The sequence below is a fragment of the Carcharodon carcharias genome, chromosome 10 (assembly GCF_017639515.1).
Source record: "Carcharodon carcharias isolate sCarCar2 chromosome 10, sCarCar2.pri, whole genome shotgun sequence".
NCBI classification, from domain to species: Eukaryota; Metazoa; Chordata; class Chondrichthyes; order Lamniformes; family Lamnidae; genus Carcharodon; species Carcharodon carcharias.
Window position 1 is genome coordinate 162,805,593 of NC_054476.1, and position 27,141 is coordinate 162,832,733.

At 40.5% G+C, this 27,141-nt stretch overlaps 1 protein-coding gene across 16 annotated transcripts in view; it reads left to right on the forward strand.

Moving 5' to 3' along the window:
• myo18ab (myosin XVIIIAb) overlaps positions 1 to 27,141 on the forward strand; it is a 272,295-nt gene that overhangs the window by 160,246 nt on the left and 84,908 nt on the right. For all 16 annotated transcript variants that reach the window (XM_041198064.1, XM_041198065.1, XM_041198052.1 and 13 more), the window contains 8 exons: positions 313 to 505; positions 853 to 939; positions 1,453 to 1,594; positions 1,854 to 2,013; positions 2,199 to 2,385; positions 3,634 to 3,874; positions 13,597 to 13,706; positions 15,931 to 15,996. In XM_041198064.1, coding sequence (XP_041053998.1) covers positions 313 to 505; positions 853 to 939; positions 1,453 to 1,594; positions 1,854 to 2,013; positions 2,199 to 2,385; positions 3,634 to 3,874; positions 13,597 to 13,706; positions 15,931 to 15,996 — 1,186 coding nt within the window. The remainder of the gene's footprint in view (positions 1 to 312; positions 506 to 852; positions 940 to 1,452; positions 1,595 to 1,853; positions 2,014 to 2,198; positions 2,386 to 3,633; positions 3,875 to 13,596; positions 13,707 to 15,930; positions 15,997 to 27,141) is intronic.

Here is a 27,141-nt window from a genome sequence, read left to right on the forward strand (position 1 = left end):
ATCAAGGGGAAAATCCTGACCACAGCTTTTTTTGAATGCAAAGGCAGTGTCATATGTGTTCAGTTCTGATGAGTACAGATTTAGTTCTGATTTAATTGTTATGCAAGTCACCATTTTTTCATCAACTATGTGTTCGACATGTATAGAAGCCTGTCATGTTAAAGAGCTTCTAATCAGACTGCTGAAAAAATCTACAAGTGCAAAGTTTCTGTTGTCCAATACTAAAGCTGTTCAAATACATAAAGCCAAGAAATGTACAAAATTATATGAACGAGGTTTGCTTTTTCTGACGTTACTCTTAATTCATACTAGGGCTCTTAAATCCACTCAGAATTCACTTTGTTCAATAATGATAGTGGACACCCCTGGATTTCAGAATCCAAAGAACACATCACATAACAGAGCTGCAACTTATGAGGAACTCTGCCACAATTACGCACAGGAACGTCTACAGATGCTCTTCTATGAGCGAACGTTTTTGAAAGAGCTTGATCGATACAAGGAGGTATTCTGTTTGCCACAGAACCCATAAAATTAAGCAGAGCTAACTATTATAATGGACTGTGATCAATAAATAATAAACCGTACATTTTCATCTGGTAAGATTGATGAATTTGCATTCAAAGCTCTTATTATGTTGAGGCAGTCAAGTAGTCTGGAGCATTTCTTTGATTTAAAATAACGTGGTAACCTCTGTAATCTCTAAAATTTAGTAGATTAGAACTTTGAACACAATTACTTTATTCTTCTTATCTTACTATACAATAAATCTATACTAATCAACTGATGGTTGTCTAAAGTTGTAACTGTAATCAGAGTTAAGCCTACTAATATGTCCTCTATCCTCTCTAGGAAAACATAGAGCTTGAATTAGATGATGTAGAGTCCAGTTCTTCTTTTTCTGTAGCTGCCATAGATCAAGCCTCTCATCAGGCACTGGTAAGAAGCTGAGGCATGATGATTTAAAAAAATATATATATAAATATAAATTTGTTATGCTATTTAATACCAGATATAGGAAGCATATCAACTTTGCACTGATAAGCACAAAGAGCTTTTACAGAAGCCTGGCTTTGTAATAACGGAAAGTGCACTTAAAATCACTTATTAAAGCATGTCTTAAATAGTGCGGTTAATAATTGATCAATAGCTACAATTAAGTCTGATGCTATCAGGATTTTTTTAAAAATCATGTGCTATTAGTATTACCATTAATAGGGTGCTTTTTTGAAATACAGGGTACTAATGTCTGTGGATACATGTCTCTGATGCATTAAAATGTACTTTGCACTCATCATTGCTCCTAATGAGCCAGAGATTGCTTTTTCTCATCTATATTTAAGTTTCTCTGCTGCAACATTATTAAATGAAGGAAAAGCTTGTATAGCTCACAAAGCTAAGCAGGAGAGCGCATTTCAGAAGTGATGCATTACTTTATATTTCTCCTGATAGGTTCGAACTTTGGCTAGAACGGACGAAGCAAGAGGGCTGCTTTGGCTGCTGGATGAAGAAGCGCTACAGCCTGATGGAAATGAAGATACACTTTTAGAACGGCTGTTCACATACTATGGTCGACAAGATAATGATAAGAACGGTGCAGTACCATAAACAAAATAATTAAACTAAGTAATAACACAACAAATAATTTCAGAATGCATGCCAGTAAAAGTCTCACTAGTATACACTCCAGTGCATTTTTTTTCTTATAAAAGGTCATCAAAATATGTGTAAACACTTAGCTTTACATATTTGAAGACAATTTATTTGATCTAGGCAACTAGTTTTGATTGTGTGCTGGATGGAAGTAGGAAAACTGCTAAAATCTTACCTGAATTTGTTGCCTTACTCTACAGGCCAGAGCCCATTGCTCAAAAGCAACAAACCGCATCACTTCATCCTAGGACATTGTTACAATACCAATTGGGTGGAGTATGACACAACTGGCTGGTTGACTCATGCAAAACAGAACCCTGCCTCCCAAAATGCTGCTGCCCTGCTGCAGGATTCACAGAAGTAAGGAGTAGCAGTTTTTACCAAGTGTTTGGTACAGTATTTGTAAGATACCAGCAATATTGATCCATTATGTGGCTTTAATTATTTTTATATAGATGGTGGTGGCTAAGGTTATGAATTGTAATGTATTTTTCTGCCATTTTTAGTGTTATGTAATTATAGTACAATTGCAATTTTTTTTCCAGGAAAATCATTAGCAATCTCTTTATGGGCAGAGCTGGAACAGTCACGGTATTGTCTGGTTCAATTGCTGGTCTGGAGGGAGGATCCCAGCTTACCTTAAGAAGAGCCACAAGCATGAGAAAGACTTTCACCACTGGTGTAGCTGCTGTGAAGAAGAAATCGTCCTGCATTCAGATTAAGCTCCAAGTGGTTAGTAAATCAATAAACCAGGTTCAACATTTAGGTATCACTGAGTTTAAGATTTGGTTGGATGCATTTTTGCTGAGAGGAAAATACCACTATATATGTAATGGTTGTATAAAGAATGATCTATTTATTCAGTTGCTGCTCATCATTATTATTTCTATTCACGGCAATAGTAATTTGAATTGCTTCATAAAACAATGCCATAAGTCTAAAAAGCAGATGTGTTAATTTCAAGTTTACTTTTCTTTGACTTTTAAAAGTATTAGAGATTCTTTAAAAATTAGCCTTCAATACATTATAACTCTAACTAGATTAGATTCCATTCATAAACAGAACCCTTTTAAATAAAGTAGAAAATAATTTTGTTCATTTAAAGCTGGTTACAATAATGACCCGTTATCTATTGCTAGTGCTAATATTTTAACAAATCTTACTGTAGTTTTATTCTTTGGTTTTGTAAATTTTTGACTTACCATTATTAATTTGACTCTTGATCAGTATGTAAGATAAGGCCAGCTGTTATGTTTAAAATATTAATGCTATAACTGTGTTTTCATCTTGCTAAAACTTCGAGCCTCAAAACTGTTTCTAATAACATATTAATGATTGAACATATGGTTTCCATTTTTACTAGACTGCTTTAAGGAATGCATAATCTATATGTTTCATGGTTATCATATTCACTAAAACTGAATTTTCCAGAAATTTTTAATTTTGTCCAGTTCATAGAAAAAAATACTTTTTATGTGCAACAAGTTCTTTAAGGGAGTATAGGAGCTCTGAAGAATGGTCATAGGGACTCGAAACATTAACTCTGTTTCTCTCTCCACAGATGCTGTCAGACCTGCTGAGTTTTTCCAGCATTTTCTGTTTTTGTTTTAATTATGTTGCTCATGGCAACATGATTTTACAGAAAACATTAGCTCTGGCTGTTGACTTTGGGAACCTTACCGAAAGCCTTATGAAGAATCATGTATGCTACATTGACTTCATCTGCTTTTTCTATGGAATTGGCAATTCTTCAAAACAACTCTTAAGTTTTGTCATGTTGCTGGCTGTGTTAATCAACTTGTCCATTTTTAAATGCTCAGTAATTTTGTCTCAAATTAAGGATTCTAGATTTCTATCCCAGATAAAGTGTTTAAGAATAACATACAGAAAAAGTACATGAGATGTCCATTTTTTTTTCGTAGTGTTCATGGAAAATATGTACAACCTATTTGATACCTGAATTAAGTTCTTTTTCCACAGGATGCTCTTATTGACACAATCAAGAAGTCTAAGATTCATTTTATCCACTGTTTGCTGCCAAAGACTGATGCTTTCACTGAAACAAAGGTGTCTCCAACTCCTTCTTTCAAGTCTGGAATAACAGAAGCTGATGCCCAGGCCGAAAACTTTGAAGCCGGTCTGATGCAGCTGGATGTACCACTGCTTCGAGCCCAGATTAGGGGCTGCAAACTTCTTGATGCCCTTAGAATATATAGACAAGGTAGATTCTGTTAAATTTCAAGTTTATGGATCAGTTTTCAAGGTCTGTGTAATAAGAGTTTGTTTTTTGTGGTTTCCCAAACATGGGAATATTTAAAAGACATAAGACCGAATTTTATGTGCCCCTGGCAGGCGTGTTTCCTGCACAGAGGGGGGAGGGGGGCATGTTAAATGTGGTGGGCGCCCATTTCACCACCCTCCTGCCCACCCAAGCTCACCCCAATAATACAGGGGGGGGGGCGGGGAGGCGGGTGCTGAAATTGGCAGCCCGTCTGCCATATTAAAGAAACTAATAATATGCTGCCAATGGCATAATACATTTGGCAGCAGGAAGTTTTTAACCTCAAATGGTTAAAAGGGCAGGAAGACAGTGGGGATGGTTGCAGCTCGTCGGGGGCTACCCTTTGCTGATCACAGGGCAGCTCTTGGACTGACTCGTTCCCTCTCCTCCCCCTCCCGCCCATTCCTTCCTTCCTATCCATTCCCTCTCTCAAACCCATCCTCTCACCCCTGCTGTCTCTCTCCCTAATGCTGTCAAATCATCCTGGCTCTGGGGATCCTAGACTTGGGCTCCTATGTTTAACTGCAGTCCTGGTAGCTGCCGCTGGCGTCTTCCTGGCATTGCCAGGACATCCAGCCCATTGAAGGATGGTAATGAGCGGAGCTTGTCAGCTTTACACCGCCATGGTTTTTGGATGGGGGTGGGGGCAGTCAGCACCATCTGCCTCCTCTCCCATCCCACCCTACCCCGCATTATTTCGCCCGTAAGGGAGTGTAGGGGGTGGGTGGGCAGGGGATGTGGAGTGGAAGTTTGCATGGGAGACCTGGACATTTTAAAAATTTCTTGTAGAGGCCAGGTAAGAGTCAACCACGTTGCTGTGAGTCTGGAGTCACATGTAAGTCAGACCATGTAAGGACACCAGTTTGCGTTCCCTAAAGGAAAGGATTTTTTTGACAATTGACAATGGTTCCATGGTCATCATCAGACTTTTTAAATCCAAATTTTTATTGAATTCAGATTTCACCACCTGCTGTGGTGGGATTTGAACCCGGAGCATTACCCTGGGTCTCTGGAATACTAGTTCAGTGACAATATCACTATGCCAATGCCCCTATTCTACTGTGTGCATCTTTTGTCGTTGATAGGTCTCTCTCCCAGAAGTCAGCCTGATTGTCAGACTCGGCTACTAGTCATGTGAGGAGAACTCTGATGCAGGCTGCTGGAGCAGATGTGTCTATCTGTATCTGGGGGAGGCAGGAGTGCGCGTAAAGGAAGGTGGTGGTGGAGAGTGGGGGAGAAATCCAACTCTCACCCCCAGGGGCCAATTGTATGACACAAGCAGTGCTGTAAAGGGACTACCTTCTACCCAAAACTGTCCTCACTTCCCTTCAGTTGCTGGATTTCCAAATCCTGTGAAACCTGGCCAACCACTGTAAGACTTGCAAACAAGTTGAGTCATTGGTGACCAGGCTCGTTAAAATATTTTAAATTGGCTACTTGCCTCCATTAAACATGGATGGGGGCGGATTGGGGTCAGGTTTCAGATTTAAAAAAAATTAACATCTGATGCAATCCCAACTTTGCTGGTGTTCACTATTAAAACTCAGCCCACTTTCTTTACCACCATGTTATTTAAATGGGTACAAAGTTTTAAAACTACTTGAGGCTGATAAGAGGTTGCATGCTTATTTTAGTTTTGAGAACTCCTTACGTGTATAACTATAATTTTAAGATGTTGATTCCTAATTGTTCTTGAAGGTTTTTGATATTTGAGCATTTCACATGTTGGGAAACATTTGATAGCTGTTCACTAGGAAGAATTTTTTGTCTTGATCGCATCTCCTTTTATCTTCAATAAATATTTAATGTTAATTATACTGATCAATTTAAATCTACAATCCTGATGATGAAGAAAGCAATTAGTTATTTCTATCGAAGGAGAATAATCTCTTTGCAGTAATATTGAATACACTTCCTCCGTAAGGATCTACAATAGATTGTGGATGCGCATTAAGTAATATTTCCACAACTATACAGTAAAATGCTGGGAATTGGTGCAAGCTTATCTGATGCTACTTTTGTCACAAAGTTTCTAAGTAAGTATTTTCTCAGTGATTGGAGAGAAGTTCAGTAAAGGGTGCAAGGATATAGGCTGCTACTGCAGGGCAGTCAGTTTAACCTTTGTGATAGGAAAGTTTTTAGAAACAATAACCCGGGACAATGTTCACTCACTTAAACAAATGTGGATTAATTAAGGAAAACAAAAACATAATTATCTGGAAAAACTCAGCAGATCTGGCAGCATCGGCAGAGAAGAAAAGAGTTGACGTTTCAAGTCCTCATGACCCTTCAGCAGAATTCATTAATATTAGGAGAGGGGTGAAATATAAGCTGGTTTAAGGTGTGTGGGGACGAGGGGAGAGAAGTGGGGGGGGTGGGGGGGTGGGTTGTAGGGACAAGCAAGCAGTGATAGGAGCAGATAATCAAAAGATGTCACAGACAAAGAACAAAGAGGTGTTGAAGGTGGTGATATTATCAAAAATGAATGTGCTAATTAAGAATGGATGGCAGGACACTCAAGGTACAGCTCTAGTGGGGGTGGGGTGGAAAGACTAACAGGGCATAAAAGGTATAGATTTAAAAATAATGGAAATAGGTGGGAAAAGAAAGATCTATATAAATTATTGGAAAAATCAAAAGGAAGGGGGAAGAAATGGAAAGGGGGTGGGGATGGAGGAGGGAGTTCAAGATCTAAAGTTATTGAATTCAGTATTCAGTCCGGAAGGCTGTAAAGTGCCTAGTCGGAAGATGAGGTGCTGTTCCTCCAGTTTGCGTTGGGCTTCACTGGAACAATGCAGCAAACCAAGGACAGACATGTGGGCAAGAGAGCAGGGTGGAGTGTTAAAATGGCAAGCGACAGGGAGGTTTGGGTCTTTCTTGCGTACAGACCGCAGGTGTTCTGCAAAGCAGTCGCCCAGTTTACATTTGGTCTCTCCAATGTAGAGGAGACCACATTGGGAGCAACGAATGCAGTAGACTAAGTTGGGGGAAATGCAAGTGAAATGCTGCTTCACTTGAAAGGAGTGTTTGGGCCCTTGGACGGTGTGGAGAGAGGAAGTGAAGGGGCAGATGTTGCATCTTTTGCGTGGGCATGGGGAGGTGCCATAGGTGGGGGTTGAGGAGTAGGGGGTGAAGGAGGAGTGGACCAGGGTGTCCCAGAGGGAACGATCCCTACAGAATGCCGCCGGGGGGGTGAAGGGAAGATGTGTTTGGTGGTGGCATCATGCTGGAGTTGGCGGAAATGGCGGAGGATGATCCTTTGAATGTAGAGGCTGGTGGGGTGATAAGGGGGACCCTATCATGTTTCTGGGAGGGAGGAGAAGGCGTGAGGGTGGATGCGCGGGAGATGGGCCGGACACGGTTGAGGGCCCTGTCAATGACAGTGTGTGGAAAGCCTTGGTTAAGGAAGAAGGAGGACATGTCAGAGGAATTGTTTTTGAAGGTAGCATCATCAGAACAGATGCGACGGAGGTGAAGGAACCGGGAGAATGGGATGGAGTCCTTATGGGAAGCGGGGTGTGAGGAGCTGTAGTCGAGGTAGCTGTGGGAGTCGGTAGGCTTGTAATGGATATTGGTGGACAGTCTTTCACCAGAAATTGAGACAGAGAGGTCAAGGAAGGGAAGGGAAGTGTCAGAGATGGACCACGTGAAAATGATGGAGGGGTGGAAATTGGATTGGAGATTGTCTGGCGCACTGACCTCTATCGCGCGGAGGCTGAGCGTCAGCAGATACTTCCTCTTATCTCTCCCTGGACCATGACCCCACCACTGAACAACAAGCTATTGTTTCCAGGTCTGTCACTGACCTCATCTCCTCTGGAGATCTTCCTTCCACAGCTTTCAACCTGATAGTCGCCCAACCTCGGACGGCCAGCTTCTACCTCCTACCCAAAATCCACAAACAGAACTGTCCCGGCAGACCGATCGTGTCAGCCTGTTCCTGCCCCATGGAACTCATTACACATTATCTTGACTCCCTTCTCTCTCCCCTTGTCCAGTCCCTTCCCACCTACATCCATGATTCCTCTGACACCTTATGTCACATCAACAATTTCCAGTTCCCTGGCCTCCAACCGCTTACTCTTCACCATGGACGTCCAATCCCTCTACACCTCCATCCCCCACCAGGATGGTCTGAGGGCCCTTAGCTTCTTCCTCTGAACAGAGGCCCAAACAATCCCCATCCACCACTACTCTCCTCCGTCTGGCTGAACTTGTTCTCACACTGAACGATTTCTCCTTTAACTCCTCTCACTTCCTCCAAATAAAAGCTGTGGCTTTGGGTACCCGCATGGGCCCCAGCTATGCCTGTCTCTTTATGGGGTATGTGGAACATTCCTTGTTCCAGTCCTAATCCGGCCCCCTTCCACAACTCTTTCTCCGGTACATGGATGATTACTTCGGTGCTGCTTCATGCTCTTGTCGGGACTTGGAAAAATTTATTAATTTTGCTTCCAATTTCCACCCCTCCATCATTTTCACGTGGTCCATCTCTGACACTTCCCTTCCCTTCCTTGACCTCTCTGTCTCAATTTCTGGTGATAGACTGTCCACCAATATCCATTACAAGCCTACTGACTCGCACAGCTACCTCGACTACAGCTCCTCATACCCTGCTTCCTGTAAAGACTCCATCCCATTCTCTCAGTTCCTTCGCCTCTGTCGCATCTGTTCTGATGATGCTACCTTCAAAAACAGTTCCTCTGACATGTGCTCCTTCTTGCTTAACCGAGGTTTTCCACCCACAGTCTTTGACAGGGCCCTCAACCGTGTCCGGCCCATCTCCCGCGCATCCGCCCTCATACCTTCTCCTCTCTCCCAGAAACATGATAGGGTCCCCCTTGTCCTCACTTATCACCCCACCAGCCTCCGCATTCAAAGGATCATCCTCCGCCATTTCCGCCAACTCCAGCATGATGCCACCACCAAACATATCTTCCCTTCACTCCCCCCAGCGGCATTCCGTAGGGATCGTTCCTCCGGGACACCCTGGTCCACTCCTCCATCACCCCCTACTCCTCAACCCCCACCTATGGCACCTCCCCATGCCCATGCAAAAGATGTAACACCTGCCCCTTCACTACCTCTCTCCTCACAGTCCAAGGGCCCAAAAGCTCCTTTCAAGTGAAGCAGCATTTCATTTGCATTTCCCCCAACTTAGTCTACTGCATTCGTTGCTCCCAATGTGGTCTCCTCTACATTGGAGAGACCAAACGTAAACTGGGCGACTGCTTTGCAGAACACCTGCGGTCTGTACGCAAGAAAGACCCAAACCTCCCTGTCGCTTGCCATTTTAACACTCCACCCTGCTCTCTTGCCCACATGTCTGTCCTTGGCTTGCTGCATTGTTCCAGTGAAGCCCAACGCAAACTGGAGGAACAGCACCTCATCTTCCGACTAGGGACTTTACAGCCTTCCGGACTGAATGTTGAATTCAACAACTTTAGATCTTGAACTCCCTCCTCCATCCCTACCCCCTTTCCGATTCTTCCCCCTTCCTTTTGTTTTTTCCAATAATTTATATAGATTTTTCTTTTCCCACCTATTTCCATTATTTTTAAATCTGTACCTTTTATGCCCTGTTAGTCTTTCCACCCCACCCCCACTAGAGCTGTACCTTGAGTGTCCTGCCATCCATTCTTAATTAGCACATTCTCTTAGATAATATCACCACCTTCAACACCTCTTTGTTCTTTTGTCTGTGACATCTTTTGATTATCTGCTCCTATTACTGCTTGCTTGCCCCTACAACCCCCTCCCCATGTTATACCAGCTTATATTTCACCCCTCTCCTAATATTACTGAATTCTGCTGAAGGGTCATGAGGACTCGAAACGTCAATCTTTTCTTCTCCGCCGATGCTGCCAGATCTGCTGAGTTTTTCCAGGTAATTCTGTTTTTGTTTTGGATTTCCAGCATCCGCAGTTTTTTGTTTTTAATTAAGGAAAGCCAGCACTAATTTGTCAAGGGAAATTCATGTTTAACTAATTCAATTGAAATGTTTGGTGAGGTAACAGTTGATTAGGATAATGTGATTGGTGTGGTTCACATGGACTGCCAAAAGGTGTTTGAAGTGCCACATAACAGGCTTCCCCGCAAAGTTAAAGCCCTTGGAATAAAAGGGACAGTAGCAGCATGGATACAAAGTTGGCTGAGTGGCAGGAAACAGAATAGTGGGGAATGCTTGTTTTTGGACTGGAGGAAGGTATAGACTGGGATTTTTCAGGGGTTGGTGTTAAGACCACTGCTTTTCTTGATCTTTATTAATGTCCTAGATTTGTGTGTGCTGGAAGCCATCTTAAAATTTGCAGATGAGACAAAATTTGGAAGTATTGTGATAGACTTCAAGAGGACATAAGCTGGTGAATTGGGTGGACATGTGCCAGATGAAGTTTAATATAGAGAAGTGTGAAGTGATACATCATGGTAGGAAGAATGGGTAAAGGCAATGTAAAATGAAGGATACATTTCTAAAGGGGGTGTGGAGCAGAGTGACCTTATGGGGGGTATTTGTGCACAAATCATTGAAGGTGGATGGGTAGGTTTAGATGGAGGTTAATAAGGCATACGAGATCCTGGACTTTATAAGTAGAGGCACAGAGTGAAAAAAAACAAGGAAATAATGGTGAACCTTTATAAAACATTGGTTCAGTCTCAGCTGGAGTGTTGTGTCCCGTTCGGGCACCAAACTTTAGGGAGGAGGTGAATGCATTTGGGAGGGTTCAGATAAGATTTGGGGAATGAGGGACTTCTATTGCATGGATAGATTGGCAAAGATAGGCTTTGTTTCCTTGGAGAAGAGAAAGTTGAGAGGAGAATTGATGGAGATGCTCAAGATCAAGAGGGGACTAGACAGAGTAGATAGGGAGAAACTGTTCTCGTCGGCAGAAGGGTCAAGAACCAGGGTCATTAATTCAAGGTGATTGGCTAAAACACCAGAGGTGACGTGAAAATATTTTTATGCAGCGAGTGGTTAGGAATCTGGAATGCACTGTCTGAGAGTGTGGTTGTGATAGACTCAGTTGTAGCTTGCAAAAGAATTGGATAATTATCTGAAGAGAAAAAATTTGCAGGGCTAAGGGAAAAAGCGGGTAAAAACAAAAACAAAAAACTGTGGATGCTGGAAATCCAAAACAAAAACAGAATTACCTAGAAAAACTCAGCAGGTCTGGCAGCATCAGCGGAGAAGAAAAGAGTTGACGTTTCGAGTCCTCATGACCCTTCGACAGAACTAGGTGAATCCAAGGAAGGGGTGAAATATAAGCTGGTTTAAGGTGTGTGTTTTTGGGGGGGGGCGGGAGAGAGAAGTGGAGGGGGGTGTGGTTGTAGGGACAAGCAAGCAGTGATAGAAGCAGATCATCAAAAGATGTCACAGACAACAGAACAAAAGAACACGTAGGTGTTGAATTTGGTGATATATTATCGAAACGAATGTGCTAATTAAGAATGGATGGTAGGGCACTCAAGGTATAGCTCTAGTGGGGGTGGGGGGAGCATAAAAGATTTTAAAATAATGGAAATAGGTGGGAAAAAGAAAAATCTATATAATTTATTGGAAAAAAAAGGAAGGGGGAAGAAACAGAAAGGGGGTGGGGATGGAGGAGGGAGCTCAAGACCTAAAGTTGTTGAATTCAGTATTTAGTCCGGAAGGCTGTAAAGTGCCTAGTCGGAAGATGAGGTGTTGTTCCTCCAGTTTGCGTTGGGCTTCACTGGAACAATGCAGCAAGCCAAGGACAGACATGTGGGCAAGAGAGCAGGATGGAGTGTTGAAATGCCAAGCGACAGGGAGGTTTGGGTCATTCTTGCGGACAGACCGCAGGTGTTCTGTAAAGTGGTCACCCAGTTTACGTTTGGTCTCTCCAATATAGAGGAGACCGCATTGGGAGCAACGAATGCAGTAGACTAAGTTGGGGGAAATGCAAGTGAAATGTTGCTTCACTTGAAAGGAGTGTTTGGGCCCTTGGACTGTGAGGAGGAAGTGAAGGGGCAGGTGTTACATCTTTTGCGTGGGCATGGGGAGGTGCCATAGGTGGGGGTTGAGGAGTAGGGGGTGATGGAGGAGTGGACCAGGGTGTCCCGGAGGGAACGATCCCTACGGAATGCCGACAGGGGGGGCGAAGGGAAGATGTGTTTGGTAGTGGCATCATGCTGGAGTTGGCGGAAATGGCGGAGGATGATCCTTTGAATGCGGAGGCTTGTGGGGTGATAAGTGAGGACAAGGGGGACCCTATCATGTTTCTGGGAGGGAGGAGAAGGCATGAGGGCGGATGCGTGGGAGATGGACCGGACACGGTTGAGGGCCCTGTCAACGACTGTGGGTGGAAAACCTCGGTTAAGGAAGAAGGACGACATGTCAGAGGAACTGTTTTTGAATGTAGCATCATCGGAACAGATGCGACGGAGGCGAAGGAACTGAGAGAATGGGATGGAGTCCTTACAGGAAGTGGGGTGTGAGGAGCTGTAGTCAAGGTAGCTGTGGGAGTCGGTAGGCTTGTAATGGATATTGGTGGACAGTCTATCACCAGAGATTGAGACAGAGAGGTCAAGGAAGGGAAGGGAAGTGTCAGAGATGGACCACGTGAAAATGATGGAGGGGTGGAGATTGGAAGCAAAATTAATAAATTTTTCCAGGTCCTGACGAGAGCATGAAGCAGCACCGAAGTAATCATCGATGTACCGGAGAAAGAGTTGTGGAAGGGGGCCGGAGTAGGACTGGAACAAGGAATGTTCCACATACCCCATAAAGAGACAGGCATAGCTGGGGCCCATGCGGGTACCCCTAGCCACAGCTTTTATTTGGAGGAAGTGAGAGGAGTTAAAGGAGAAATTGTTCAGTGTGAGTACAAGTTCAGCCAGACGGAGGAGAGTAGTGGTGGATGGGGATTGTTTGGGCCTCTGTTCGAGGAAGAAGCTAAGGGCCCTCAGACCATCCTGGTGGGGGATGGAGGTGTAGAGGGATTGGACGTCCATGGTGAAGAGGAAGCGGTTGGGGCCAGGGAACTGGAAATTGTTGATGTGACGTAAGGTGTCAGAGGAATCACGGATGTAGGTGGGAAGGGACTGGACAAGGGGAGAGAGAAGGGAATCAAGATAATGAGAAATGAGTTCTGTAAATCATCCATTCTTAATTAGCACATTTGTTTAGATAATATATCACCAACTTCAACATCTATGTGTTCTTTTGTTCTGTTGTCTTTGACATCTTTTGATGATCTGCTTCTATCACTGCTTGCTTGTCCCCACAACCACACCCCCCTCCACTTCTCTCCTCCCCCCCCACACCCACACACACACACACACCTTAAACCAGCTTATATTTCACCCCTTGGATTCACCTAGTTCTGTCGAAGAGTCATGAAGACTCGAAACGTCAACTCTTTTCTTCTCCACCGATGCTGCCAGACCTGCTGAGTTTTTCCAGGGAAAAAGCGGGACTGGCTGAGTTGCTCATACAAAGAGTTAGCATGAATATGACGGATTGAATGGCCCTCTGTGCTGTAACCGATGTGATTATTGAAACTGCTGCTTCCCTCCCTTATTCCATTTTAAACCATATTAGTTGACATCAGAATAAAAGTTTTCATGCCTTTTTGATAAAGTGGAGTGAGTAAAGTTTTTTAAAAAAAAAGTAAGCGGTGCCCTTTTTTCATTGCAATCTTTAGGTTATCCAGATCATATGGTGTTTTCTGAGTTTAGACGACGTTTTGATGTTCTTGCACCACATCTAACAAAAAAGCATGGGCGTAACTACATTGTTAAAGATGAAAAACGGGTGAGTTAACTGTGACAAGACATTTCAATGCATCAAATTTGAGCATTGGTCTTTTGATTAGGCATATTCTACCCTATTAATTTCAACCTTCCCATTTTTATGGAAGACATATACTGTTGAGTGACACAAAACGTGATGGAAATATTAGTTGAAAATGTGTAGAAATGCCTGGGTCCATCTATCTCAAAGCACTGTTAATGAGAGCTACAACCAAGCTCTCTCTAATTAGTCAAGAAAGCAAATATTGAAGCAAAATGTTGGTTAGCAGAAGTCTCAAATCTGTTTTGAAAAATGTCATTACACTAGTATTAAATGTTCTTCCAAAATTAATATTTGTACCATATTATTTTCCAGTATTAAAAGACTAATATTTGAATGTGCAAAGTACTAGTTTGTGATTTTGATCTACAAAGAAAGTTGTAGCACACTAAGGATTACCCCAAACTAATAACTTTACTCTATTTACACAATAGCAAAGTTGCACAAAAACAGATTTTTCAGTAGCAATGTAAACACTTCTAAGAAAAGAATGAATTTTCGGCCGAGAGCAGAATCTCTCATCCTGCATGGACTGATGTGAACCTCTTGCTTCACTGTCTCTGACTTCAGGTTGCTACAAACAACTGACCTAAGTCTCCTTTGAATTTCATTTTTTTAAGTTAAATGTTGAGCCATGTATGTAGGCAGTTTGCCTTCAGTTGCATGAGTTTTCTTAGATATGACGTTTAGTTTGCCTCATCCTGATCCAAAATGTACAGAATTGCTATGAGGCAGAAACCAGATAGATGTTCATTTCTCTTATTGTCACAGGAGGACATGTAATTGCATTACATGACCCAAGGAGGAAAAAAGATGCAATACCATAAGCTAAATTAGGTAAACAATTGAAAACTGCTGATAACTGTTGTTACTGGCTAGCCTTTTTGAACTATACTCCGTAGCATAAGAGGGTTAAATTGTAGAGTAATGTTTGACATAGAAGTAGCCAGATGTTTAGTATCTTGTCACTTTTTTTAAAAAAACAATGATTGTCAGAATAGTTAAATGATGGCGCTGTGGGGTTTGACCAACACCTCATTCTTACGGTGCAGTATTTATTGAAATGTTAACTGGAAGATTGTTTGTTTATGAAACTGCAGGCATACAGTACCAGTGAAAAATGATACCTTTTGTGTAGCCTCCATATAAGGCAGTACATGTTGTGTAGTGAACTCATCACTGTGGCAACGAATGAACACAAAAATCTCTTCAGTATGCAGTGTTTGGACCCTCTGTTTCAAAGTATAGCATTGTAAATTCATCACAAACAAACTTATGAGAGGCAAACTTAGTGTTGCATACAGGAGTTTTAGGCATTCTATTTGATCCAAGCTACTGCAATTGTCTTTTTCACTTGGAGGCATTAGAGTTGAAATGTTTCAGCTGTAAGCTCAAGCTTAAGTGTTTATGTTTAAAATGCAGAGTTAACTATTATCTTAGTTTGAAATATGTGTTTGTGCATGAACTATTTAAAGTGATTATCTAGCAGTGCTATCAGTTTTCTTACTGAAACCAGTTCTGATGTATTGGTTCTTACTATTGTGTATTTTGAATGTGTTATGCAGAGATGTAGTCAACAAAATTAAATGAAACTTTAGAAATAGAAATCTAAGATATAAATATTACAATGCACTCTATATCCAAAGAGAATGATAGGCTTGTCAAAGTTGTTATAAATTGCTAGGTTTTTAAATAATATTTTAGAGTAGGAATCAAATTATAATTTGCTGTTAATATATTCTTGTCAAAACTTATTTGTTTAATTTGATAGCAGAAGTGAACCATGTTTTTGAAACTAAATGCAATCAATGCAGGCTATTAGCCATATTATGCTGGTTCTGCTGAAGAGCGGGAGTGCAGATTGGGAAGTCCTGAGAATTAGAGGCAGAATAATCCGTAATCTATGCATCTCCAAAGTCAAACTGTTGAAGGACTCTACAACCACACTTTTGGTCAAAATGGTGCACAAACTTGAGCACAAACAGGCAAAATTGCTTGAATAGCTGAGAGTATTTTTTTTGAAACAATGTTTTTTAATTCATTGTATCCTTAGAGTAAAATTTTGACTTGGATATTCTAACCTTTTAGAAATTATACACTACATAAAAAGGATACATTTGTAAAAGAATAAAGTTATTTAACCTACCCTTGATATTCACCATATATATTTCTTTTTCACTTTTAGGCCGTAGAAGAACTTCTGGAGTCACTGGATTTAGAGAAGAGCAGTTACCACATAGGCCTTAGTCGGGTAAATAATATGATTTCAAAAATGAGTAGTTTGAGCTGATAAGCAGGATAAGTAGCCCCAAGAGTTTATATTGCCTTTTTGTCTCACAGGAACAGGGAACCAATGTCACTTCCTAACCCCTGTCTTGCTAAAGAACAAGGTCAACACTTCATGGTTAGCAAAACAAGTGGTATAATTGGGTACTTTTAGAAGTTGAAATAAAAATAGAAAATAATGGAAAAATGCAACAGGTCTATTGGTGTTAGAAAGAAATTAACAATCTTTGAGACCTCCTTCCTGGAGCTTTAATGCCCATTTTTCCGTCTCTTTAGATGGCACTGATTTGCTTGAAAAAAAAACGATTTCCAGCATTTGGAACTTATTCGTTTCACCAATATGACTCGATGTATACTTTAGTATCTCTTAATCAAACATTAAAAGTTTGCATCTCTGTGTAGCTAATGTATTGACTTTGATTATAATTATGACTGAATTTAGTTTTATTTTGTAACTGACGAGTAGTATTGAATTGTTTTACTATATAAATATTTGAAGTATTTGTCAGATTAGATTTTAGTATAGTTGTAAATTACTGAATTCTTCTAGTAGTTTTGCTATTCTTAAGAATCAAGCTCTTTTTTTAAAAGAAAGGTCGATACATTTTAAATGACTTTGAAGTTGGCACAGTTGAAAGTATTGGTTAATACTGGAGGTTAATCACATGATTTAGAAGAATTAGGCCTGTAGTAGCAATACATATTGAAGATACATTTCTTGTTCCAGTCCTACTCAGGGCCCCCTCCAGCAACATTTTTTCTGGTACATTGATGACCACATTCGTGCCGTTTCTTGCTTTTGCCTGGAATTGGAAAACTTAATCAACTTTGGTCCCAATTTCCAGCCTTTACTGAAGTTCACATGGCCCATCTCTAACACCTCCCTTCCCTTCCTTGACTTCTCTGTCTCCATTTCTGGGCTTAAGCTGTCTATTGATATTCATTATAAGCCCACTGACTCCTATAGATACCTCAACTACACTTCCCCAAACCCTGCCTCCTGTAAGGACTCCATTCCATTCTCCCAGTTTCTCGTTCTCCGTTGCACTTGTTCTGATGATGCAACCTTCTCCAGTAGCGCGTCTGAAAAGTCTTCCTTTTTCCTTAACTGAGGCTTCCTCCCAATGTGGTTGACAGGGCCCTGAACTGTGTCTGACCCATTTCCCGCACTTCCACTCTCACCCCCAGCCCTTCCTCCCAGAACTGCGGTAGGGTTCCCTTTGTCTTCGTTTCCACCCCACTAGCTTCCACATTAAAAGATTCATCCTCCACTATTTCTGCCACTTTTTGCGTGATGTCACCAAATACATCTTCCCCCTGCCCTCCTCACCCCTTCCCTCACCAGGGTCTGACTGACTGGCCCAGATGGTCCCCAACCCTAGTTACCTGAACTTTGGGGTTACTGGTCCAGGAATGCTGCAGTTCTATCAGTGATCACTGCTCCCAGATCAGCACTTTGATTGGCCAGCAGTTCCTGGAGGCAGGACATTCTGCCTCAGAGGGGCTTCAGGCAACTAATTGCCTGAACCACAAAATAGAGTTGTTGGCTTCCAGGACAGGCATGAGGGCACAGCATCCATGTGAAATCCTGGGCATTTTTTCAAGAATGCAAGAGAAGGTGCTATATAAAGGCAAAATTACTTTTTTTTTGTTGTTTCAATGACCGCGCCCCCTTCCCCTACCCCCAGTTTTGTAGGGAGGCCACCAGATTTTACAGGGCAAATTGTTCACATGCAACTGGTAAAATAGCCATTATTTGGCACTTAATGGCCTCAATTGGCTTAAGGGTGGAAAAACTGTGCACCATCTCCTCTGCCACTGGTAAAATGTATATATAACATCCACTACTTTTCCATTATACACTGATTTTGTCAAAAAAATTCAATTGAATTAAGTATGTACAATTTGTATTTTATAAATTCATATTGACTGCCTCTAATTTATCCATGCCTTTTCAAGTGTTCACCAATTTTATCCCATATTATGCATGTAATGGAGAGGTGTAATATTATCCTCTAGTCTATTGCAAGAATATTTTTGGAAAAGATCCGATTAGTGCCTCTGCTGTTACCTCACGAGCATGCCTTAATATCCTAGAATGCATAGCTTCTGGACCTGATGATTTCCATGTTGTTAAGTTCAATGTAATTTATTTTAAATATTTATCTCCAGTTTCGTCTACATCGTCCTTTAGTACAGCAATAGTCATATTTTTGTCTTTATAAAGACTGAGGCAAATTTCTTAGGTACCACTATCATTTCTTTTCAGTCAATTACAGCACTGAAGCTGTAGCTTTGAACAGCTAGAATTGCTTTTTGATGATTACTCATTCCAGAGCACACAAATTCATAAATATACTACAATTTGTTAGAGGAAATGATGACTATGATCAATGAATTCGACAATGGTGGGGGTGCGGGAGAAAACATGAGTCACTGTATCATTAGGATAAAAAGTGACTAACAGTTTAATTACTTGGGGCAAAAAACAGTTTTTTAATAAGTGGATGAAACAATACACAGGCAAGGGTTTGACATTTATTTGTGTATTTTTGGAGTATTGGAAACAAGCATTTTCAATTGATTTTAAAACTTTTAATGTCTTTTCATTGACCTATATCCAGATAGATATCGATAAACATGTTTGAGACCGTGTTCAATTTTAAGCTGTTCCTTTACAAATCATTTCATACTGTATATGATCCCATGAAAGATGTATGTGCCAAAGTTTGCACCAGAAGCTTTTAGGCTAAGACATCAAATCTAGCATCCATCTATGTTGAGCAATGATCAGATTTTGTTGTATTTATGGTGGAACAAAGGTTTCAAGCCTGGTTTTGATTATTGAACTTAAACCTATTGGTTGCTGGTAAGATATCTTTGGTCATGCTTAAGACAGCAGCATCTTAAGCATTCCTGTCTTTCAACGTGCTATTGTACATACTGTTGGCTTTGTAGCATTCTTTTAGTGCATTTTTGGGGAGGAAACTAATAGTGAACTGGCTAAACCTTATATTTGCTTAGTGGCCATAGACTAATTCTCCATGCAACTAAAAAGAGAAGCCAAATCAACGAGGGTGGGAGAATAATATCGCGAATAATTTCTACTCTGGGCAATTTTAATATTGTTAAAATCTGCCAATTTTATTGCACTTTCTGCTTCTTGTTTCATTGCTTAACATAGATGTTGAAATTGTGTACATAAGAATGTGTACGTACAAATTTTGTACAATATTGTATCCTTAATGGCTCCCCCCCACCCCATACCCATCTTCCAAAAATTTAGGCAATTATTTAATTGCTGTAAAGGATCTTAAGTGATTTTCAGGTTGTTCATTGTGGCCTTGTAAAGCCCAACTGGCTTTAAATACCTTCTCCATTACTAGTAGACTGGATTACATTTTTTTTGGAAGATCATCCTCTTGGTTTAACATTCTAATAGATAGATTAGGCATCCTGCACCTCAAAGAATTTCTCTTCATGCTGTTGTAGCTTCTGTCCTTTGTCTCCTTGACACTATGGTCAGAGCACTGCATAAAAAAGTTCTGTACTAATTTGCAACCAATAACTATCAATTCAAATAGGGTGTCTGTGAAAATGAATGCAAATCAGGCTCCTTTTTCTTTTTTTCAAAAAGAAACCTTTTTTAAGGCAATTCAGTTGCTTTAGTCTTTATGTACACAATTTCAGCAAAGCTTTTTAAAAACATGTCCAAAGATTCTTTTGTTGAGCAAGAAAATTATTGTGGAACACTATTGTTGAAAGATGCAAGCATGAGAAGATCCAATCGTATCTCTCTAAATTTGTTACGTTATCTACAAAACTGAACTTTCTTCTACAGATTCATATATTCAAGCAACTAATTGCATGTTCATGATTGTTGAAGCACAAACATGAATCAGATGTAATACAAGTCACAAAACTACACTGAAAATATTTGATCTGCAATTTCAGTATTCAGAAATTTTTCAATATTTCTGCTATATCAATTTCTTTGAATTATTTGTAGGCACATCAATATAAAATGGAATTAGCTGGAGTATTTTTTTAGATATGTTTTGTACTTCAATCTTTCTAAAATGTAATGACCAGGTCACAATTTTTAAATACATATTAATAGAACTGAATAGCTTACTATAAAAGGAATTATTTTACAGAAACTTACATCAATAGTACTTTTAAGATGTTACTTATTGGACTTTTCTGGGAATATTTAGAATGATTCTAATAAATTTTAACCTTGAAATAATGCACTAGGAAACATTGAAAGAGATTGTACAGTTGTGGTAATCACTTTGTTATATAGCTAACATAGGTGATAGCTCAACATTAAACAGCATTGTTCAAAATTATATTGTGGCTGTTTAGAATGTGTAGAAGTTAATTTATCAGTTCTTGAGCCATTGTAGCTTGAATACTTTTAAAGTGAGCATTTTTTAAAAACTCGTTGTTATAGTATTAAGAAAGTATTATTTAAAATATTGCTGATATTTACCACATTATTTTGCAGGTGACACAATTTAAGTGTCTATGTGCAAGTGTATGTATTATTTTATTTGTGTTTAGTTATTTGTACAGTAGTGCAAATTCCATGAAGCAAGAAATAGGATGCAAATTGTTCTGCACTCATCATCTTATGACTAACAAGCTTTGTATACCAAGCTGAAATATTTGACATACACATTCCTTCATTCACCCATTTCCTGTTTGTGGGACTTGTAAAGAAATTGGTTGTTGTATTTGCCTACATAACCAATGATGCCCTTCAAAAATAATCCAACATTGTAAAACTCTTACATGCTCTGAGAGTGCGACAAGTGCTCTTTTTTTCTTACTCTTCATGGACTTGCATTCTGCTGATGATTTGTTAAATAGTGTTGCCTAATTTGGAATAAGAATGCTATTTTATACTTTCATGAAAATCAGCTCTCTGGGAGTCATTGCGTCCATGTATAGATAATGTGTACCAAGAGAGGATTTTAGATTTTGTTGTTCAATTAAAATGGAACTTAAGTGGATTATTACACTGGCGCAAGACTCAGTAACGAAGGGCTTCAGAGGGTGATCAACTCTACTTTTACCAAGTATTCTATATATTACAAGTACTTTTTTTGACACAGTGTAACTAATAAGTACTTCTGACCCCAGAAATATATGACTGGTGTTTTCATCACAAAACTCTTCATTTATTATAATACAATTACTGGGACTTTGTAGCATGTTTGATAAAATTCCAGACATAATATAGGAAATGGTGAAGCCTCACACTTGGCTGAAATGAATGATAGTACTCAAGAATAGTGGGGAATGAATTAACTGTCTCATTCTCACTGACTTTTTAGTTGACCTTCCTTTCCTTCGGCCCTGCCACTGGCCGTCTAATGCACCCACCTGAATCCTTTTTAACATTCAAATTGGGGTCATATAATGCACATAGAATACTGATTACCATTTTAGGGCCGTGTTGGGCTGAGCAAAACTGTGCACGTCTCCACCCAGAAACAGCTGACTGTCCAGCTGAAGAGGAGCCTAGTAGATAAGTTTAAATATATTTAAATGCTCTCCCATGCTTCGAAAAAAGAAAACAACCTGGGCCATTGCAGCTCTGTGCTCCCCTCAGACCCACCTACCTTTTGGCCTGGAGGCCAGCCGGTAAAGATGACATTGTAGTGACTCAGAGCCAATGTGCTGGCTGGAATGCTTATTTTCCACCCACAGCCCATGAGCCCTATGTTAGTGAGGTGCAGCCATCAAAATGGGCAGGGCCTCCCATTGTTACTATCAGGAGACGAGAGGCCGTTCTTTGCTGGCTGGAAGAGAGGGGGAATAGAAATCTACCCAGGTTTAGTAATGCTGTTACACTTTGTATTACATCCATACATTTTGCAAGTTATTATATTTTTCAGTTATAGATTTCTTTATTTATAAGCACTGCTACCAAAAACCGTTCTGCTGAATCAAAATAAATACTTTAGTAGAATCCAAGATATGGAGTGTAAAAAGTGACACAATCTTATCGACTTGTGGTTGAAGAAATTTTAATATCTTTTGAAGCCATTTAAATTAGCAATTTTGTTGCAGTAAATTGGGGATTCCTGCTATGAAATATTCAAATGAGTTGAATGCAAGTTGTTCCAATTACTGACAACCATTTTGAGGAATTTAATTATATGGTTATATATTCTGAATGATATATAAAAAATATTTTGAACTATATCTCAATTACCCAAAAACTTACAATTTCTGCCTGTGTCTGGTAAATAACACCCATTAAGTATAGAAGTCTCAGAGACTCAGTTATCAAACCTATATGTAGTACAAGTTTTATAGGCCAGTGTGAATATAACATAAATCCCCCTTGTTTCTGATTAAGCATCTGATCCTTAAAAAAAAATCTTGGTATCTTTTTGGTGGGCTAACTAAATACATCCAGTATTTTAATGTTGAATTCATGTCTCTAGCCATGGTTGATGCTTCTATCTTTTTAAGAGTAATATTTGCTGCGGGGCTTAAAATATTGCACTTGGTGGAAAACAATTGCATTCTTTATTTTTTAGAATGCTATGATTTTTGACATTTTAAATCCTGCTGACAACAATAGTGCTATTTAACTAGCAATCCCACTCACCTAATTTTAAATGCATAAGTATTTAAGGAGGAAAGGCAACAACACTGCATAAAGCCATAGAATGTTATTGAGCACTGCGTATTATGATGATGCAGACTGGAGAACATGTTAATTGGATTTTGTTACAGATGGTAGATCCTTCTATCCAGAAATTCTAATAGGTGTAGAAATGGTGGCATGATGGTAATGTTTCTTCAGATTTCATTGCTATATTCTGTTGTCTTTGAATTTTAACAATGTAGTCTGAAATCTTTTGAAACCAAATAGTTGAATTGTTTGATGTTCTTTAGTTACTTTCAATGAGCCTCAAATTTCATTTTGTTGCATAAATTGCATAACTTTAATTGAATGGTCTTTGAGATTACAAAACCAAATATTAGCTAGTAAAGGCATGGTATAATACTGTTCAGATGATTCGATACATCTTCAGAATGACAAAAGTGAACAAGATCAATAGATTAAATCGGTTAAACCAGTTAAAACTGGTTGAATGAACAGATTTTATTTTCTGTTTAGTGATGGAAAAGACCATTCATTTAATAAGTAAATGTTGCCGTAAAGCATATACTTTTTTCACAAATGCAAGCAAATCTATTCTGGAAAGTATATTTGTGTTATAACTTTGGACATCAATATAGTATCATGGGATCATAACAACAGGAGAAGACTATTTGGCCTCCCCAAAGGTGTTCTACTATTCCGTTAGATGGTTGATCTGTACTTCAACTCAGTTGTTCTGCATTTGATCTATATTAAAACATAAGAAATAAGAGCAAGTATGGCACCCCTAGCTTGTTGCACCATTCTATATGGTCCTGACTGGTCTGCCTCAATTCCACTTTCTTGCCTGCTTCCGATATCTCTTGGTTCCTTGCAGGACCCAAAATCTGCCCACCTCAGCCTTAAATGTACTCAACGATGGAGTATCCACAACCCTTTCTTTAAGTAAAGAAATTTCTCTTTTCAGTCCTAAGTGATTGATCCCTTATTCTGTGACTGTGCCTTGTCTTCTAGATTCCTCAGCCAAGGGAAACAATCACTGTCTACCCTGTCAAGTATTTTCAGAATTTTGTTTGTTTCAATAAGATCACCTCTTATTCATCTAAACTCCAGAGAATATGGCTCAATTTACTCAGCCTTCCATCATGGGGCAACGCTTTTATCCCAGGAAGAAATCTAATGAACCTTTGCAGAACCACCTCCAGTGCAAGTATATCCTTCCTTAGCAATGGAGACCAAAACTGTACACAGTATTCCAGGTGTGGTCTCACCAAAGCTTTCTTAGATTGTGCAGCGATTCCTTATTCTTGTACTCTAACCTCCTTGCTAAAAAGGCCAACATGCCATTTGCCTTCCCAATTGTTTGCTGCACCTGCATGCTAACTTTTGTTTTCCTTGTACGAGTACACGCAAGATCTCTGAACATTATCACTTAGAAGTCTTGTGTTTCTTAAAAAGTATCAAAGACCTTCTTGAACTCTCTTTGGACATGTGCAGAATCTTGCCAGTTGTGCACCTTCTTGGCCATTGGACATACAGTTGCCACTGTGATTGTGTGCCTTCTCTAGTACTGGACATGTGCAGAATGTTGCGCACGTTGCAGAATCGATCAAAGACCTACTCTAGCATTCAATGTCACGTTTAGGGAGTGAATTTTCAGCTCGGCAGGTGGGCACGATCGGTGGCCCGGCATCAGCCGGGAAATGGACCACCGACCATGATTGGCCCCTGACCGCGATTTCACGCTGGGTGGCCAATTAACAACCAGTCAGCATGAAGCACACGCTGAAAAGCTCAGCGCTGCCGGAGAGGAGGGCGGGCAGGCACTGAGAGAAAGCTCCATGAAGGCAGAGAGCTGCCGCAGGGAGCTGCAGACCTGAAAACCACGAAATAAAGTTTTGAAAATCAGAAAAAAATGCCCAAGCATCACAATCAGGCACCCAAACATATAGATGATAAAGATGCTGTCCAAAGAGTTTTATTTTATCTAATAACGGAAACCTCATCCAGCCCTTGGATGAGGTTTCATGAAAAATGCCTGGCTCTGCCCAATCCGCCCATCCGCCAACCATAAGGTTGGACGGGCCATGAAAAGTCAGAGACAGTTGCACCATTAATGGGCTGAATTGCGCTCTCAATTGTCAGTGGGTGCACTTCCAACTTTTGCGTGCACTCGCCAAGTGAAATATTGCCTGAGTGCAGGATGACATCGGGATGCTCGCCTGACATCCTCTCGCGCCCGGTCGGGTCAAGTGTGCGCCTGCCCACAAGGTGTAAAATTCTGCCCTAGGATCTTTCGTAATTATGTTCACAGTAAGGACAGGTATCAGTAATTTTGGCCAACTACCCTATAACAGGAAAAGCGGGCCGCAAACCATATAGAAACCAAATAATTTTTAACTACGTAATAACGAAACCATGCAATTCAGGACGACTTAAAGTGGGGTATCGATGTAATTGGGAAGCATTTGGCAGTAGAAGACGATATTCTATTTGTATATGAAAAGGCTCTCAAGTTTAAAGGTTTACATGGAAAAATTGTTTCACAAATAAAGCATCTATTATGGTTATTTACTGTATTATGGTGGAACCTGTTCATCTCACATGGGTTTCACTGTATTCGGAGTTGGCCAGTTAAGTAGTCTCGACTGATCTTGTCCCAAATTAGGCAAGTTCAGAAGATTTACAAGCAATTGCTAACTTAAATTTATTTCATTGAGTGATCCTCGAGGGTCATACTGAATTTGTCTATTTTTAGATGTGTGAGCCTGAATTAAATGTGATTGTGTTTTACAAAAAAGGATTATGCTTTATTTTTGAACAGAGACACAATTTTTTCAGTGAAAGTGAGCAATTGGGCAGCAGTATCCTTGGTACATTATTAGAAATTGTCCCCTCCTCGGGGAGAATTTTCTGTATGTTGGGAGGCTGGTCGGGAGCAGACGCAGAGCCGATCGTCGCCTGTGATCGACTGCGCGCCGCCGTTTTACTGACGCGTGGCCAGTAGCGCTCAGCACCACCTGTGCGGGCAGGGGCAGGAGGGAGAGTCGGGGCCTGAAATCTCCCTGAGGCACAGAGCTGCCTCGGTGATTAAGTACACATTAAGAATTTTTTAAAAAGAAAGATAAAAATTATTTACACACCGTGACATTATCACATGGGCTGGGACATGTTTATGAATCATGCAAAAATTATTTATTTATTTAATAAAACCTTCAGGAAACCTCATCCCATACGTGGATGAGGTTTTCTGAAAAATGCAAAGGCCGCTTGGGTTGGACAGGCAGTGTTGATGAGTTCTTTAATTGGTTTTTAATGGCCTAATGGGCTTTTGACAATTCGACGGGCACATGCCCGCCGAACAAAAGATCTAAAAGATGCGCAGTGACTTCAAGATGCATGCCCGACGTCACCGCATCATTTTATGCATCAGTGTGTCGGACCTGCCCTTGCACGCCGACGTCAAAATTCTGGCCCATATACCACCATTCGTTTATCATTGACAAAGTCAGCTGGGTTCTTCCTCGGTAATGATTCATGTTCATGCTTGGCCCAGCTATAAATAAGGCACAATGCCACAGATGGACGAACAATCTGGAACACCTAACCCTTAAATCGCCTCCAAGTATTGGAACTGCCTTTTGAGAAATAATTTGCAAATGCCCTCCGTTCAAAGGGAGAGATGGTGCAGGTGACTGTGTGCTGTAATTTGATCATGTTTCTGAAGTGGTAACCCATTTTACTGCCTCTAAATCCAAAGTCCTTCCTGTCTCCTTGGCTTCGATGCATATAGTCTTGCATTTGGTTTCAAGCGGGTGAATTGGAATCAATGCCTTTTAAAAGTACAGTTAAAATAATTGATTCGTAAGCAGACTGATACTTGACACTTATTACAGGAAGTGTTGGTTTCAATTGATTATTAAGGTAAACAAAAGACTGATGCCAAATGTTTACTATTAGAGAGCAGAATAATTTTGTTTGAGCTGGAATATTATTCATTTCTTTGTATAGTAAACAAAGGGACATTGGAATTTTTTCTAATATGAGTTTCAGTATATTAAATTGCCTTGTACTAAAGCAAATGTCATGAAGCTATTAATGTATATAATATTTTGGAAAACATTTTTCTTGTAAAATGGAGGTTAGTCTATGGGCAGAATTTTCTGCCTACTGGGCAGGCAGGCCTGACCCAATCTCCGGCGGGCGGGGAGCCGATCCCCGCCGGAGAAGCGGGCTCCGCTGCCATTTTAAGTGGGCGGGCCAATTAAGGTCCACCCGGCAGGAAGCGCTATGCTTCCCTGTGTGGGCGGGGGGGATTCCCCAAATGCGAGAGTGCGCTCTTACGCGCATGCGCACGAAAGAACGCATATTTACCTGAGGCTAACTGCTGCCTCAGGGAGATCGCTGAAAATTGTACAAACATTAAAAATAGAAAAAAAAAATCCTTAACATGCCCCCCTCGTAACAATGTCACCTGAGATG